This window comes from Macrobrachium nipponense, chromosome 26, assembly GCF_015104395.2.
Source record: "Macrobrachium nipponense isolate FS-2020 chromosome 26, ASM1510439v2, whole genome shotgun sequence".
Taxonomy (NCBI): domain Eukaryota; kingdom Metazoa; phylum Arthropoda; class Malacostraca; order Decapoda; family Palaemonidae; genus Macrobrachium; species Macrobrachium nipponense.
Window position 1 is genome coordinate 63,939,292 of NC_087215.1, and position 17,311 is coordinate 63,956,602.

Here is a 17,311-nt window from a genome sequence, read left to right on the forward strand (position 1 = left end):
AAACATACACATACACACAAACACACACACACGCATACAATGTGCGTGTGTGTGTATGTGTATGTTTGTGGTTTGTTTGTCCCTTTGTGTGTGTATGTGTGTATATATATATATAAAATGATTATCCTTAAGGGTTAGGAAAACTACTTATAATTAAATCATATATGAAAATTTAAATATAAATTATATATAAATATATATATATATTATGATATACTATATATTTATATATTATTTTGACATATAATTCAATTCCTCTAAGCCACTTAAGCTAATAAAGATTGATGCCAGAGCAAAGACAAAAAAAACTGCCACTTTTCCATTTACCCGTCGTCCTTCAAGTGCTCTAAATGAAAGACGAAACCTCAACACAAAAAACTTCCCCAATAATATTTTCTTCACACACCTAGTACACTCACTGCACAAGACTTTTCCCTTTTAAGCACTATTTTAATCCAGTTGTTATCATTTCTGTTTGTGTTATTATTAGTATTGTTTTTCAACGTCCACAATAATAGAGTGATGGGAGCAGTAGTAAAACTTTATAAAACTATATAAAAGTTCCCACTATTGCTACCGTCAGTATATATTATTGTGGACCTTAAAGAACATTGCTTGTGCCCTCGTAATTGAGATTTCTACTCATTAGTAGTAATATTATTATAAGCCAAGATGCAGCTTTAGTCGAAAAACTTGTGCTCCAAGCCCTGGGGACCCAGCAGGGAAATCAAACAAGTACTGAAACACATTGAAGAGTAAACAATAAACTACGAAGGAATTAATGAGAAAACGAATAACATAAACTTAATGGTGAAACAAGGCAACAAAAGGAAAAATAGTACAGGTAACAAATAAACTCTATGCTGAGACTCAATGGCAATCAACTTTAAAAAAAAAAAAAAAAAAACATTCGTCACAACAGGACTGAATAATCATCTAGAAAACTGTGGTATTGAAGTTTGAATTAACTGCCTCCCTAAATGCAAAGAAGGATGAGATTTATGCAGAATGCACTTTCTATTCTATGCCATCTTCCTCTCCTGTCTCACCAGACTTCATGAAAGCTTCACTTCACATGACCAATTCATCTCAAAATCTCTGCTCAATATTTTAAGCCAATATATACAAGCATGTCACAGGAAAAGATCCAAGCCATTCTTCTGTAATGGGGTACCGTATAATAATAAATAATAATAATAATAATAATAATAATAATAATAATAATAATACATACATACATACATACATACATACATACATACATACATACATACATACATACATAACACGAGAGGAGGAGGGAGAGGACTACTAAGTACAGAGCACTGGGGCAATATCTGAAAACCAGCGAAGACGAGTGGCTAAAGAGTGCATTGGAAGAAGGACTAATAAAAGTAGACGAAGACCCAGAAATATACAGAGACAGGAGAATGACAGACAGAAACAGAGGAAATGGCACAACAAACCAATGCACGGACAATACATGAGACAAACTAAAGAACTAGCCAGCGATGACAATTGGCAATGGCTACAGAGGGGAGAGCTAAAGAAGGCAACTGAAGGAATGATACAGCGGCACAAGATCAGGCCCTAAGAACCAGAATATGTTCAAGAACGATAGACGGAAATAACATCTCTCCCATATGTAGGAAGTGCAATACGAAAAATGAAACCATAAACCACATAGCAAGTGAATGCCCGGTACTTGCACAGAACCAGTACAAAAAGAGGCATGATTTAGGTGCAAAAGCCCTCCACTGGAGCCTGTGCAAGAAACATCAGCTACCTTGCAGTAATAAAGTGGTACGAGCACCACCTGAGGGAGGTAGAGAACACGATCAGGCAAAGATCCTCTGGGACTATGGTATCAGAACGGATAGGGTGATACGTGCGAAACAGACCAGACGTGACGTTGATTGACAAAGTCAAGAAGAAAGTATCACTCATTGATGTCGCAATACCATGGGACACCAGAGTTGAAGAGAAAGAGAGGGGAAAAAATGGATAAGTATCAAGATCTGAAAATAGAAATAAGAAGGATATGGGATATGCCAGTGGAAATCGTACCCATAATCATAGGAGCACTAGGCACGATCCCAAGATCCCTGAAAAGGAATCTAGAAAAACTAGAGGCTGAAGTAGCTCCAGGACTCATGCAGAAGAGTGTGATCCAAGAACGGCACACATAGTAAGAAAAGTGATGGACTCCTAAGGAGGGGCAGGATGCAACCCGGAACCCCACACTATAAATACCACCAGTCATCGAATTGGAGGACTGTGATAGAGCAAAAAAAAAATAAATAAAAAAATAAATAATAAAAATAATAATAATAAAATAATAATAATAATAATAATAATAATAATAATAATAATACAGCATGCTATGTAAAATATAATTTATTCACTATATTGCATAGAAATACGAGGACTTCCAACAATAAACCTGGACAATGGTTACAATATTAACAAAGAAAAATCCCTCTCGAGTATTAGTAAATTTATTAAAATTAATTAATAATAAATATATATATATATATATATATATATATATATATATATATAATATAAAGAGAAAATCCCGCCGTAAAATCCCTCCCAGTTGAAAGCCGGTCGGTAATGGAAACCAAACAATGGCAGCGAAGGTAACCCGCAAATCCTCCATTGCTTAGGCGGTTTTGTCTCAAGCCTGTGATGTTAGAAAACAAACCCCAAGTTTTAAAATATATTCACACAACACACACACACACACACATATATATATATATATATGTGTATATTATATATATTATTATAATATACTATATATATATATATATATATATATTATATATATATATATATGTAGAATCTACTGTCACATTTTTTACCAGATACATATGCAATTGTAATAGCCACAATGCCCTCTTAACTTCTTGAATTCTTTGCTCTTTTTTCCCAGGACCGGACATCACAATTTCTTCTTCAAATTTCTTTGAACTTGGTTCTTCAGGCTTTGTAGTGACAAGCGTATCCAAAAACCAGAGCAAAGAATTCAAGAAGTTAAGAGGACATTGTGGCTATTACAATTGCATATATATACATACATAACATACTACTATATATATATATATATTATATATATATATATATATATATATATATATATATATTATATCAATGTGCGTAATTTCAAAAGTCGTTCTCCTTAAATCAGTGAAATGAACCTCGCTTTCGCATATATGATTTTACGGCAGGCTTCCGTTTTCAGTATGAAAATAGAGTATAGGTATGCTTTTAAAGACGGTATTTCATGGGCCACATTTCTCTAGTTGTGAATAAAGACAGCTTTGTGCACAGGTGTGCACACGCGCACACCCACAATTACATATAAAATATATACATACACATATTTGTGTGTGTGTTATTTATAGAGAGGTAACATACGAATACATGACAATAAGCTATACATACCCACAGGTTTTGTAAGGTTTTAAACAAAGCTTTAAATACAAGAAATAACGATAAAAAAATGCACAGAACTCGTATTCCCAAAATGCAGGAGAGACGGCAGATTCAAGAAATGCAATTCAAATGAAACAAAGAATACACTTCACACTACAAGACACAGATCGTGGGGAACAATAATCAATTCAATATGAAAAAGCTGCCTTCCGAGCTACTGACACATGAGAATATACGACCAACAGTCGGATTGGTGTTGTACAGAATAATTCCAACAAAATCTTAAATGAATTTAAGAAAACAGACAAAATCAGTCTGACAGTCACATGTAACATATACACTTAAAAAAATAAATAAATTAAAAAAAAAAAAATAAATAAAACACTCGAATGATACGGCACTTAATGAGTATTCAGTCACTTACTCAAGAACTCAAACGGATGTAAAAACATTGACATTAAAAGAAAAACCTTAAGACAAAATGGAGAACCATTTACGATATGGGAAACGTATTAAACAAAATTATAAATGGGGTTCTAAAAATATATATAATATTATGTGTGTATAGTATATACGTATTTTATACATATATATATATATATATGTATATATATATAATATATATATACATATATATGATTCCTGAGTGAATTCATTGACCTGTAAAAATATAGTTGACCTTATATACACCATTTTCCGAGTAATATTAATTTCAAAACCTGCGATATCAAAAGCATCTCCCTAAAATAAAATGAAGAGAAATTTATATATGTTCTCAAGACTAACATGGGAAATGGGGGTAAGAGGATTTTAAATATATTACATTTAACAATGAGAATCAATTTCTGGAGTTAATTTTAATGCGATTTACTTTAAATAATAGTACATTTCTTCCCACTGAAGAATAAAGGCTCAACTATCGTCACTTCTGAATACCAAAGTTCATCAACGTATTTCTGAAGCAGTATCCAACCGGAAAATATGTCTGGCTTATCTCTTTTCCCCCGATCGTGCGATCAAAACTCTAGTCGGAGGCTTCCAGTTGATCTTAATCCTTATCCGGATCGTCGTTTGTAATTAATACTCCGAGAGCATGTTATGAAAGTACGAGTAACGGGTGGCAAAAAAAAAATAAAAAAAAAAAGTTAAAATAATAAGAAATACCGTAACTTTGCTGTCGGCAGTATTGTCACTCTCATCATGAAGACGTACGTCTCCAAATAACATAAAACATCTCCAAATAAAATAAAACATTCATGACACCGACAAAACATTGCACAACATTCGTTAACAATAGGTCTGGCAGTAGGTTTAACACTCACCATCAGATGTAGAAAGCGACAGCCGTCCTCCTGACTGTTACAGTAGCTTTAGTCTTAGTCCTTCATCCCGAATCCTTGTCTACGACGCTGGTCTTCCGAAAGGAACGTCCGGATCTCAAGAGATCACGGTTGGCCTCACGAACAGACTCGTGTACTCCCTGAGTTGATGGCCGGTCTTTGGTTGCGTCGCGTAAATGCCAGTACTCCTCGAGAGCGCCTCAGCGGCGTGGTTGGTATGGTATTAGCGTCCCACCTCGGTGGTCGCTGGTTCGATTCTCGGCCATTCCATTGAGGAGTGAGAGATGTGTATTTCTGGTGATAGAAGTTCACTCTCAACGTGGTTCGGAAGTCACGTCAAGCCGTTGGTCCCGTTGCTGAATAACCACAGGTTCCATGCAACGTAAAAGCACCATACAAACAAACAAACACTATTCCTTGACTGCAAGGAGAGGTAGAATAGAGTCACTCTTGACGAGATACTCAGTCAGTCTAGTTGAGCAAAATTGCCCGATTACCTTCCCATCTTCACTTGGGGAAGGGCAATAATAACGCTTCTTTAACATGCCAATACTTCCTAGGTGAAAGGGGAGGTAGAATCGACTCATTTCCTGATGTCGTCTGTCTAATCAGAAAATCCCAGATATTATCTTCCCTTTTCACCTGGGCCAATGAAATGACAAAGGTCTTCGACAGCCATAAACCATAAAAAGTAAACGCACTGGCTAAATCACTCCCTAATGATAGTCTTGGGTCGATGCAGATAAACTTTGCGTCACAACTTAAGTAGATTTGAGTCTGTCATCACAGAAGAAACTCTTCATTCAACTTTGTAATCGTTCCTACACGTCTAATCATAGTCTCTACGGGTTGATTGATTCATTTATGGTTACCAGCAGACACTCTTCATTCGACTTTGTAATCGACCCCACACGTCTACATTCGACTTTGTACTCGACCCTACACGTCTCATCAGTCTCTACGGGTTGACTGATTCATTTATGGTTACTAAAACTGGCGTCGCAAGTCTCTACGGGGATTCTTAAAACACTTGACCATAAACTGGCTTGGTTAACTTGTAGGACCTGTGAGTTGGTCACCATTGACATTAAGTTGATCATGTCAGCCAGGGCTCGTCTTCATTTCAGAGCAGTAATGGCGTCTTTTAACATGATACATGAAGGAATCCGAAGAGGGTTTGGTTGGTTCCTTTTCTTTTTCTCAGCCAGTAAAGGAATGGGGGATGGACTACTTTAATTTGTAGGCGAAATTGTGCTTGCATGTTTCCATACTTCTTCCTTTATGAAACACTCTACATAATAGTTTGCAGGTCTATACCATACTCTGCTTTGAAACTTACGTTAGAATCTTCTACCCTTATCGCACTCTTTAGGTTACCATTCGTTCTTTGAAAATTACTTATGACTTAGAAAATTCAAGAATAATCGTCATCCACATATATCTTCATAAAACGATCATGGCATGCGTTTATACTACGGAAGACAACCAACAGTCGCCACCCGCTCCCGCCGCCCTCCCCCCCCCCCCCCCAACCCCCCCCCCCCCCCCCCCCGACCCCCACCCCCTCCCCACCAAGTTCCGTTTCATCTTCCCATTTTTTATTGGTTTAACTTCTCCCTCTCTCTGTCACATAGCGTCCTCTACAGCTTTGCTAATGCTGCCTTCAGTGCGTAAAAAAACGTCGCCAACCCCAACCCCCTACCCCTCAATCACAATAGCTGGCCAGGATTAGGAGCAAAACCAGTTTCTGCGCCAATTTACATAAACAAATCAAATGAGCCCGAAAGTACCAACACCAACACTACCACCGACATCAAAGGCCCGGAGACAGCTATTGTATACCAACGAATCGTCGATTAGCATTAGATGCACAGTAGAGTCGGGAGGGTTGTTCCGAAACAATATCGTTCCGAAGCAGTCAATTTGAACTATTGCTTTCCCGCCGACGACAACTGCTATTACTGGTCGGATTTCCAGGCGCAGTAGCTGTGACAAAGCGGTCGTCCGGAGGATTAGTTCATACACGATCGTCTGAAATGATAATTAATCGATGGAATGTGGTCGCTTTTAAAGTGTTAAATGCTACATTCGCGCTTCGACATTGTAGAGAACTACCATGCGGCAGTTGTGCTCTATCGTATTATTTTCAGATTATTTGTAGCGGTTGATACGAACGATCTTATCGAAATAACGGATACCGAGCATTTATTACTTCGAACTTCGTCTAATTCGACCGCATGAATTCCGAACCAAGGCAGGCCTTGTTTCGAGGTCAGGGGCGTGAATAGACTTTTAGAAGAGCAGGGGGCTCAAGTAGGAAAAAGGGCACTCCCTTAGTGTTTTGTTTGTTTGTATGGTGTTTTTACGTTGCAACGGGACCAACGGCTTTACGTGACTTCCGAACCACGTCGAGAGTGAACTTCTATCACCAGAAATACACATCTCTCACTCCTCAATGGAATGGCCGAGAATCGAACCCGCGACCACCGAGATGGGACGCTAATACCACACCAATCACGTCACCGAGGCGCTTAGTGTTGGAAAATGAAACCTGCCATGTTTTATGTGCTACAATTATTATCATATAATTACCATTTTTATAAAAAAAGAAGAAATATTGGAAGGATGTGACAAATATTAGTCCAATATCAATCAATCTATGTGTAATAGCTGTGAAGAAGAGAAAGGGCAGTTCAAGAAAACCAACCGCCCCACTCCCCCCCTGCCCCCAGCCCCGCCTTGTGCAACCCCCTGATAACAGTCATCGTCGCATAATTATTACTAAATAACTACTCTTAGCCTCGGACATCGGGTAATTCGAACACATGCATTTCGAACAATCAAACATCGTCGGATAACTGTCTACGAATACTCCGGCTAATTCGAACACACGATTTTCGAACAATCGTCGAATAACTGTTTTCGAATGTTACGTGCTTCGAACATCGGCCAATTCGAACACATGAACCTCGAACACTGTTCATAGCACAACTATTTACGAACATTCCATCCGCTGTGACGTCTCGGTCGGTCGGTTCGAAAAAAGAAAACAATATACCGAACAGTTCTCGAACAATGGCCACGGCCCTACCCGGGACTTCATCATTGGGCCAAGGGAACGAAACGGCGCGGACAGAATTTTCAGGATTTTCATTTGTGTTTCTGACACGGTTATAATTACATATCAGAATCCATTCCGCGAACGCATATAACCACATTACTCAGTACAACCGAAAGCTACAAAAACGCGGAGTGACGGGTTTGCCGGATATGCAGTTTCCGGTGAATTTCGAGGGAGACGAATAATGAAAGAATTATTTCAAGCTCGTTAACTGATTACGATTCGCCAATTTGGAAAACATGTAATGCGAATACGAACGACGTTTCGTTTTGAAATGTTCGATTTTGTCGTGATGCGAAATTAACGCTAATATGCAACTTTAACAACTGAAATGAATTTTATGCTTTGAAAGAAATATAGGCGAAAATATCTAACTTTGACACGGAAAACATCATATAACAAAGTTATCCAATGAAGCATTTAACATCATAAACAAAATGAGTAAAATATCCTACTGATAACTAAGTGTAATTCTAAAGATTTAAATGAAATTTACGCTTTGCAGCAAATATTGAAAAAAAAAGTTTAACCGTTGATAAAAAAGAAATAGTTTTAACAAATTTAACCAAATTAAGCACTCAACATCATATACAAAAAATAAGTCAATAAATCCTACTCATAACGAAGCATAATCCTAAAAATTGAAATAAAATTTACGTTTTGCAGCAAAAATAAATCGTAGAATAACAAGATTAACCAATTAACACCTTAGAGCATTACACACACACACACAAAAAAAATGTATTATGAACTAAGAGAGCAATTTAACGTTTCTCTCCGTCAAGAGAAAAATGAACAAATAATGAAAATCCCAAAATAAAACCCTTTGAGGTACTTAAAGAAACCTTAATTAGAAAATCCCTGGCTTATTCTGCTCAATAACTGCGCAAATTAGCTTTTTAATTATTTAATCAGGACACAAAATTCAACTCCTTTGAAAGGGTAATTCAGCAGGAAATGTTCTAATGGAACCGTCCTGTCGTGACAGGCTGGAAAAAAGCAGGTCAAACCTCTTTGGTCTCTTTTGACTGTATATATCGCTTTAAATATTACATCAATAATTAATCAACTAATTATCTACTTACATATTTGTTTATTCATTTGTTTGTGGAATTAAATCACTCGTCTATTTTTCTTTACTGCAGCTTTGGATGTTATAAAGAATTAAAATAATATATGATATATATATATATATATATATATATATATATATATATTATATATATATTGTTGTTTGTGGTGTGTGTGTGTGTGTGTGCATAATATATGCATATATATATATATATATATATATATATAATATATATATATATAATGTGTGTGTGTGTGCATAATATATTAATACCATATATATTATATATATATATATATATATATATATTTCATATATATATATATATACTACATTATATATATTACATATTGTGTATCCACATAGGAAAATGAAAAAAAGGTATATCTCAGAAAATTGCCCAACAGTTTCGTCCTCCAATGGACCTCTTCTTGGAGCGTTTATTAAGGAAAGAGATAAAGTTTACAGTGCATGCGGCCAAGAAAGGCCCTAAAATGTTTTTTAAACATACAGTTTACCAAAAAACTAGCAGTTTGAGCTACAAACTATTCAGTAGTAAAATAACAATAAAAACAAGAATAAGCAGTTGAGCCAAATGAAAAATACCAAAACTATCTAACGAGGTAATACATCCATTTGAAACAGCATAACATACAGTACATATTAACAACCTATACTATATGATAGTTAATGGATAACATTATCCAATTTTGTACTGACGTTTCATGACATGTAAGATAAAAGGATCTAATTTATACAAACCAGGCGATAAATTAAAATTTTTTCCTTTGCTGTGAACAATGCAAGCTGTCTCTATCAAATTTCTTTCAATAAAACCTGTGCTCGTAAACAAAATCTTTGACCCGAACCAGTCAATCTGGTGCATTACATAAACTACTATGAACACATAAAGCATTGCTCGTATTATTTGTTCGTATATTATATTTATGATTTAAAATGCGTTTTTCGAGTGTCTTCCCCGAGTTGTCCTATATAAAAACTACCGCACTTGCATGGGATCTTATATATGACTCCTTCATTGTTCTCCGGACTATTATGAATTAAAGTTTTCCCAATGGTGCTAGGAGGATATGAAAAAAGTTGTACTAAAACCAAGTAACTTTAGGGGGTAGACTATAGATTCTAATGTGGGATGGTATGGGAAACATATAAAATCCAGTTTTCTGTTTTTCTCCTCATATGAATAAAATGTTTTTCGTGCTAACTTTAGACTGTAATCAATATCTTCCAATTTAAAATTATTTTCAATACCAACTTGATATATAAATTCTAGTTCCTCATTGATAAATTCAGGACTGCAGATATTAAGAGCTCTAAGAAACATTGATCTTAATGCTGAGAGTTTTACTTCTACTTTGTGTGAGGAGTAATTGCTAATAATAAGATTGTTATTAGTAGGTTTTCTGTATATTTTAAACTTGTAGCTAGAACTTACAACTGACCTCACAACTGTAACATCCAAAAATGAGATAAACACCATTGTCTTCTTCGTCAACCGTAAAAGTTATAGAGGGAACTAAATTATTGAGGTCTCTTAAAATCTTGCTGCAATGTCAATAGAAGTTTTCAGTACCGCAAATACATCGTCAACATATCTAACCCAGAAAACAATATCTGCCATAATTGAATTAGCTATTCTAGATTCATAAAATTCCTGTAATATTTGATAATACTGGGGACAAGCAATTACCCATCTGCATTCCAAATTTTTGTCGGTAAAATTTGCCATTAAAAATAAAACAAGTGTCAACCACGCACAGTCTGATTAGTTCTAAAATTACGTGATTAGGCAAAGACATGACATGTTTATTTAGTTCGCTATTTAAAAATTCTAAGACGTCGTTGACAGGTACACAGGTGAACAGACTTTTAACATCAAAGCTTACCATTATTTCATCATCTTTTGGAGTTTTTCCTTTTTTTCCCGATTATTCTGTTTACAAAATCTAAATTATTTTTCAACATGCGAATTAGATATTGTACCTACAAGTGGTTGCATAATGTTACTAAGAATTTAGAAAGTAAGACACTGAACCAATAGTACTAATTATAGGACGTAATGGTTTTGTCCTTCCTTATGGGTTTTAACTGTACCCATACAAATAAGGAAGTCTAGCATTTACAGTAGTAAACCGTACTAACCATATATTGATTGTTCCCAAATATCTTTCTAATCTTTTATGAAACTGGGCATTAACTCGCTCACAAGGATTAGAAATCAAATGTTCATGTTTCTGGGGTTAGATATGTTGACGATGTATTTGCGGTACTGAAAACTTCTATTGACATTCAGAAGATTTTAAGAGACCTCAATAATTTAGTTCCCTCTATAACTTTTACGGTTGACGAAGAACGACAATGGTGTTATCTCATTTTTGGATGTTACAGTTGTGAGGTCAGTTGTAAGTTCTAGCTACAAGTTTAAATATACAGAAAACCGACTAATAACAATCTTATTATTAGCAATTACTCCTCACACAAAGTAGAAGTAAAACTCTCAGCATTAAGATCAATAAGTTTCTTAGAGCTCTTAATATCTGCAGTCCTGAATTTATCAATGAGGTGGAACTAGAATTTATATATCAAGTTGGTATTGAAAATAATTTTAAATTGAAAGATATGATTACAGTCTAAAGTTAGCACGAAAAACATTTATTCATATGAGGAGAAAAAAACAGAAAACTGGATTTTATATGTTTCCCATACCATCCCACATTAGAATCTATAGTCTACCCCTAAAGTTACTTGGTTTTAGTACAACTTTTTCATATCCTAGCACCATTGGAGAAAAACTTTAATTCATAATAGTCCGAGAACAATGAAGGAGTCATATATAAGATCCCATGCAAGTGCGGTAGTTTTTATATAGGACAATCTGGGAAGACACTCGAAAAAACGACATTTTAAATCATAAATAATAATACGAACAAATAATACTGAGCAATGCTTTATGTGTTCATAGTAGTTTATGTAATGCACCGATTGACTGGTTCGGGTCAAAGATTTGTTTACGAGCACAGGTTTTATTGAAAGAAATTTGATAGAGACAGCTTGCATTGTTCACAGCAAAGGAAAAAATTTTAATTTATCGCCTGGTTTGTATAAATAGATCCTTTTATCTTACATGTCATGAAACGTCAGTACAAATTGGATAATGTTATCCATTAACTATCATATAGTATAGGCTTGTTAATATGTACTGTATGTTATGCTGTTTCAAATGGATGTATTACTTCGTTAGATATTTTGGTATTTTTCATTTGCTCTACTGCTATTCTTGTTTTTATTGTTATTTTACTACTGAATAGTTTTGTAGCTCAAACTGCTAGTTTTTGGTAACTGTATGTTTAAAAACATTTTGGAGGCCTTTCTTGGCCGCATGCACTGTAAACTTTATCTCTTTCCTTAATAAACGCTCCAAGAAGAGGTCCATTGGAGGACGAAACTGTTGGGCATTTTCTGAGATATACCTTTTTTCATTTTCCTATGTGGAATACAACTGAATTACTATATCTTCGTGCCTAAGAAGATTACCAGTAATATATATATATATATATATATATATATATATATATATATATATATATATATATATATGTATATATGTATATATGATATATAATATATATATTACATATATATGTAATTTTTTTTTTCCAATGCAGGAGCCTGTGAATCAGACAATCCATAGTCTTTATCTTGCCCAGGCCCGAAGAAGTGATAATAAAGGGAATGGACAAAGAGTGGGGTTTTACTCCAGGGCGTGCGAGTTATGGAGGAGAACATAAGCAATGAAGAGAATCGAATATTGTTGTTTTTAATATATATAATATATAAGTACACCGACCACCCCACACAAATACACATATTATATATATATATATATATATATAGATAGATAGATATATATATATATAATATATATATATATATATATATATATATATATATATATATAATGTGTGTGTTTGCAGTGAGTGTGTTTACCCAAGATGAAATACGTCGTGAGCAGCGCAACTGGAACGCTCCTTATGCAGACTGCGCTAAATGCATCAAGATGCATGTATGCAAATCAGGGCAAACACTCCCCGTCAACACTCAACAGCCAGTGGTAAACTGCATCCTACTTCTGGTTTATGGGATAATAAAGTTCTTACGCGTGTCCGTGCTGCTCCGTGTAAAACTGCGCTTGCATTCTCATAACCTTCATATCCTTATGGTCTGTGGAAAGAGGTTTATTAGGGAAACATGGAGAGGCGCGTATCTGTCCAAATATGAAACTACGATGACACCGTCGCTCTTTCTGCCCGCAATCTCGCTCCAAGTTGGGATGGGTCCAGAACAGTCGTCTTCATCACAAAAAGTCTTCGAAAGTTATGAGGTTTAGCAACTCCCTACTGTCACGAGTATTTCTACGTCTATACTTTGACCACTGGTATACATAACTACGCGCATAAAGGTCATTTACAATGCATATATTACTATATAGATATATATATATATATATATATATATATATATATACAATACATACATATATATATATATATATTATATAGATATATATAATATATTATTAATGCATGTGCATTTGGACTATGCAATAATAGAAGAAAACGCAGGAACGTCGAGATATAATTGAGATACGTGGCTTACAGAATCCTAGGGCCAGATTTAATCGTTGATCTTATATGTAATGCCAATAACTTGATGACAGCACATGCTGAATGTCACGCGTTGATTCTGCTGCATGTTTCAGAAGGTAAGGAAATGTCACTTAAATATCCTTGCTCGAAAACATACCAGACTTCGGACAGCAGACAGTGAGTTCATCTCTAACTGAAAGAAATAAAAAAAAAAAAAAAAAAATCTACCGACAACATTTCAGAGATTCGTTCTTTTGTATACAAGGGCATTAGACTTAATTCTTCATGAAGGTCACACCCGGATAAAAGATTGTGAAGACTCAGCTACAGAGGCATGCAATCGAGATTATTAGTATCCGTTAGGAGTAGAGGATCACAACTAGGTCCAAGAGCCATCGGAGTGAAAATAGGAGGCAGTAAAATGTCAACACACACAAACACACACACACACACACTATAATGTAGGCATGGTAAACAGCATGATATGGCTAGATCTAAGCAGCCGCCTATTGAAATGATAAAGTAACAAACGGAACTCATGTCCGCATCAAGAATTTTTGGCCAGTTAGTGATCTGAAGTAAAGTAAATTTGCATTGATTATTCTTAAATTCTGTATACATGCATATGTAAGTTCATTTACTTAAATGAGGTGCACTCAACCCCATTATTATATTGTTTGTATATATATATGGAATATAATATATATATATATATATATATATATATATATATATATATATATATATGTATTATTGTATATACTTTTGACAACTCCATGTCTTTTTGCTCATTTCAGCTAATTTTTCGAAAATGGTACAGATTTGAACAGAAACGTCTAAAAAAGTTTATTATTATATATATATATATATATATATATATATATATATATATATATAGTATATATGAACACAGACATGTGTATCTATTGTTTATTGGACATATGTAAAAGTGTCCAGTATGTGTATCATATTCGCATAATTACGTAACAATCATTCATATGTAAGCGTCTGCGTATAACAGTAAGTACTTAATTAATTAATCATGCAAGAGGGAAGCTGCTTCAAAACGGGGAAGTAAAAATTGAAAAATGGGAAATAGAGAGAACGAGAGAGCTTTCATTTCCTTTGATCAGAAGACTACGAGAAAAACAATGATTTCCTTTGACTCGGCGTCAATCCGATTAATTATTTACCTGAAGCTGAATCATTCAAACTATAATATTTAAATGTGTTATGAAATCTAGTCACGTCAGTTCAATCAACATGAAAACTGGGCGAGAAATTCTAACGTTTCGACTTGGAAATTTATTTCCGAAAGTCTGTTAGACAATTTCACGCCTGGATGTGTTCATCATTTGGCTGTCGTTCTGTCTGCATCTCTGACAGTCTGTCTGAGCATTGTGTTATGGTCAAGTACATGACTAACAAATCTATTAAGCCTTTTCCTAACCTCTGAAATGAGTTAAAACGTGATATGTGGAAATGACGACTCATGGCAACTTCGGTATCTGTTTCAGATCAGTTGGATGGGAAATTCCATTAAAAGATGTATTAATATTTCAACTTTTCAGGATATATAAAATGCAATTAAATGCACTGCAAATACCTTACTCATTTTAATCGAATCGATTCCAGTTACTGAATTTTCTGGCACCTTCTGTTTTCCCTTTACTCTGTTACTTTCCTACCTTCCAGAAAAATCAATGTAGGTCTTTGGTTTCACGTCCCATCGGCCATATTATGAAATAATTTAGATTCATATAAACACCAATCAAAATTTCCAAAACTCTGGATGCACAAACAATTTCATATACCGCACTTCATCGCCTCGCAAATCAACTTTTTCTTATATCACTAGCAGCAATATATAATTGTGAGTGTTCTTGACGCTGTCACAAAATCCACTGATAAAAATCAACAAAATCAATAAGAGACATAAATTAATTACAGCAACAGTTAAATCAAGATTGCCCGTCGACATTCATTCTGTAATCACAACGCCAAAACCAGAACTTCAAAAAAAAAAAAAAAAAAAAAAAAAAAAAAACAGCTGGCAGTTATCGAAGCGTTCTTACTCGCATCCTGACAAGAAGGGTCAAATGGCTTGAATAATTGAATGCAAATAGAGCGCTCCCCCCCCACCTAAAACTCTTGCTGACTCTGACGTATCGCCGGCCGCAGTTTTTCATGACATTGAAAACTCATTCGCCCTTGGCAGGAAATCCAAAATGCTTTCCAAGTTCGCAGTATTAATTGTGCCACTGGAATCATTAAAAGTCAGTGGTTACCGTGGGAGAGAGAGTGGGGGAAGTACGGGAAATATATGGATGATTGTCATTATATTTTCATTTCTCGAAGAATGATGACTTGGTAATTACTTGGGGTGTGGGTAAGAGGTGAAGTCATTTTTAGCTGTGAGCTTAATCGCTTTCTTTATATACTGGGATAAGTTTACCAGCGTGAAAAGCGGAAAAACAAGAGAGAGAGAGAGAGAGAGAGAGAGAGAAAATATTATCACACCTCCAATAATGAAATAACGCACCTTATACCATTTTTCTTTCCAGGGATAAAGGGCCGGTTGCATGACAAACTTACTTTATTTTTCCCCATAAATTTTCTCTGCTGTCACAAAACGGAAAAATTAATGTTTCCTTCTATTCTCTTACAGGGTATTGCTTCGTTCAGCAAGTTAGCCCAGCAGTTCGGAATATGCATAGCTGTCGTAGAGCGAATCCAGAGAATTACGAAACCTGAGGACTTCGATCACATCATTGACAGACTCTCCACTAAACCCCAGGCGAGGGTCGTGATTATGTTCGTCGACGAAGACAACACAAGGTTAGTTACCCCTCACCATCGTTTTCTATGACTACTCAGTTCCTTTTCTCGAAGTCTTATACTCCTATTTTTTTTTTTTTTTTTTTTTTTTTCATGCCTCTTACTGCTTCATGACTGGGTTTAAATGTGCATTCGCATGACATGTCGAAAACTTATTGATGAATTACAAGGGAATTTTGTGGAAGGCTGGGAAATGGGCGGAAACAAAAGTTGGTTGTGTTATGTGAACCCTGTTACGGACGAAGATTAAGCATGAGTTATGTATGAATTTATTTATTCCTATATTTTCTTCGATTTAATATGTCCTTCCCATATACTTTCCGAGTTCTTCATTTATTCAAAAAGTGCTTCATTTTGAGAAACTAAAACATAATTTACACGGTCGTTAGTTTTTCATGATACGGCCTTCAGTCGATCAGGATTAAGCATCATTATTTCACAGTATTAAAGATATACACGAAAATGGGGAAATCATACAAAAAAAAAAGACGCAGATGAATTCATAAAATGACAAATAATGTTAGGAGATACCAATTAAGAATAGATTCATTCGTAATTAGGTGTTATATACGTTTTTTTTTTTTTTTTCAAGCAAAAAGAAACTAATATTTATAAAATAATTAGCGTTTAATTCCATACCAACGAAAAAAAAATATTGCAAAATCGTATGAGAAACAGAAACAATCGCAAATTTAATTACAAAAACCCTCCATAATGACGAAACACGAGAGCATAACTAATAGAATTATCCCGACTCATACGACGGAGTAAACAATACACGATTTCGAACCAATATAACATTGTATAATAAAAAAAAAAAAAAAAAATCGCC

At 35.0% G+C, this 17,311-nt stretch overlaps 1 protein-coding gene across 3 annotated transcripts in view; it reads left to right on the forward strand.

Moving 5' to 3' along the window:
* Window positions 1-17,311, forward strand: part of LOC135200337 (metabotropic glutamate receptor 8-like) — an 809,057-nt gene that overhangs the window by 550,117 nt on the left and 241,629 nt on the right. For all 3 annotated transcript variants that reach the window (XM_064228906.1, XM_064228907.1, XM_064228908.1), the window contains exon 4: window positions 16,310-16,479. In XM_064228906.1, coding sequence (XP_064084976.1) covers window positions 16,310-16,479 — 170 coding nt within the window. The remainder of the gene's footprint in view (window positions 1-16,309; window positions 16,480-17,311) is intronic.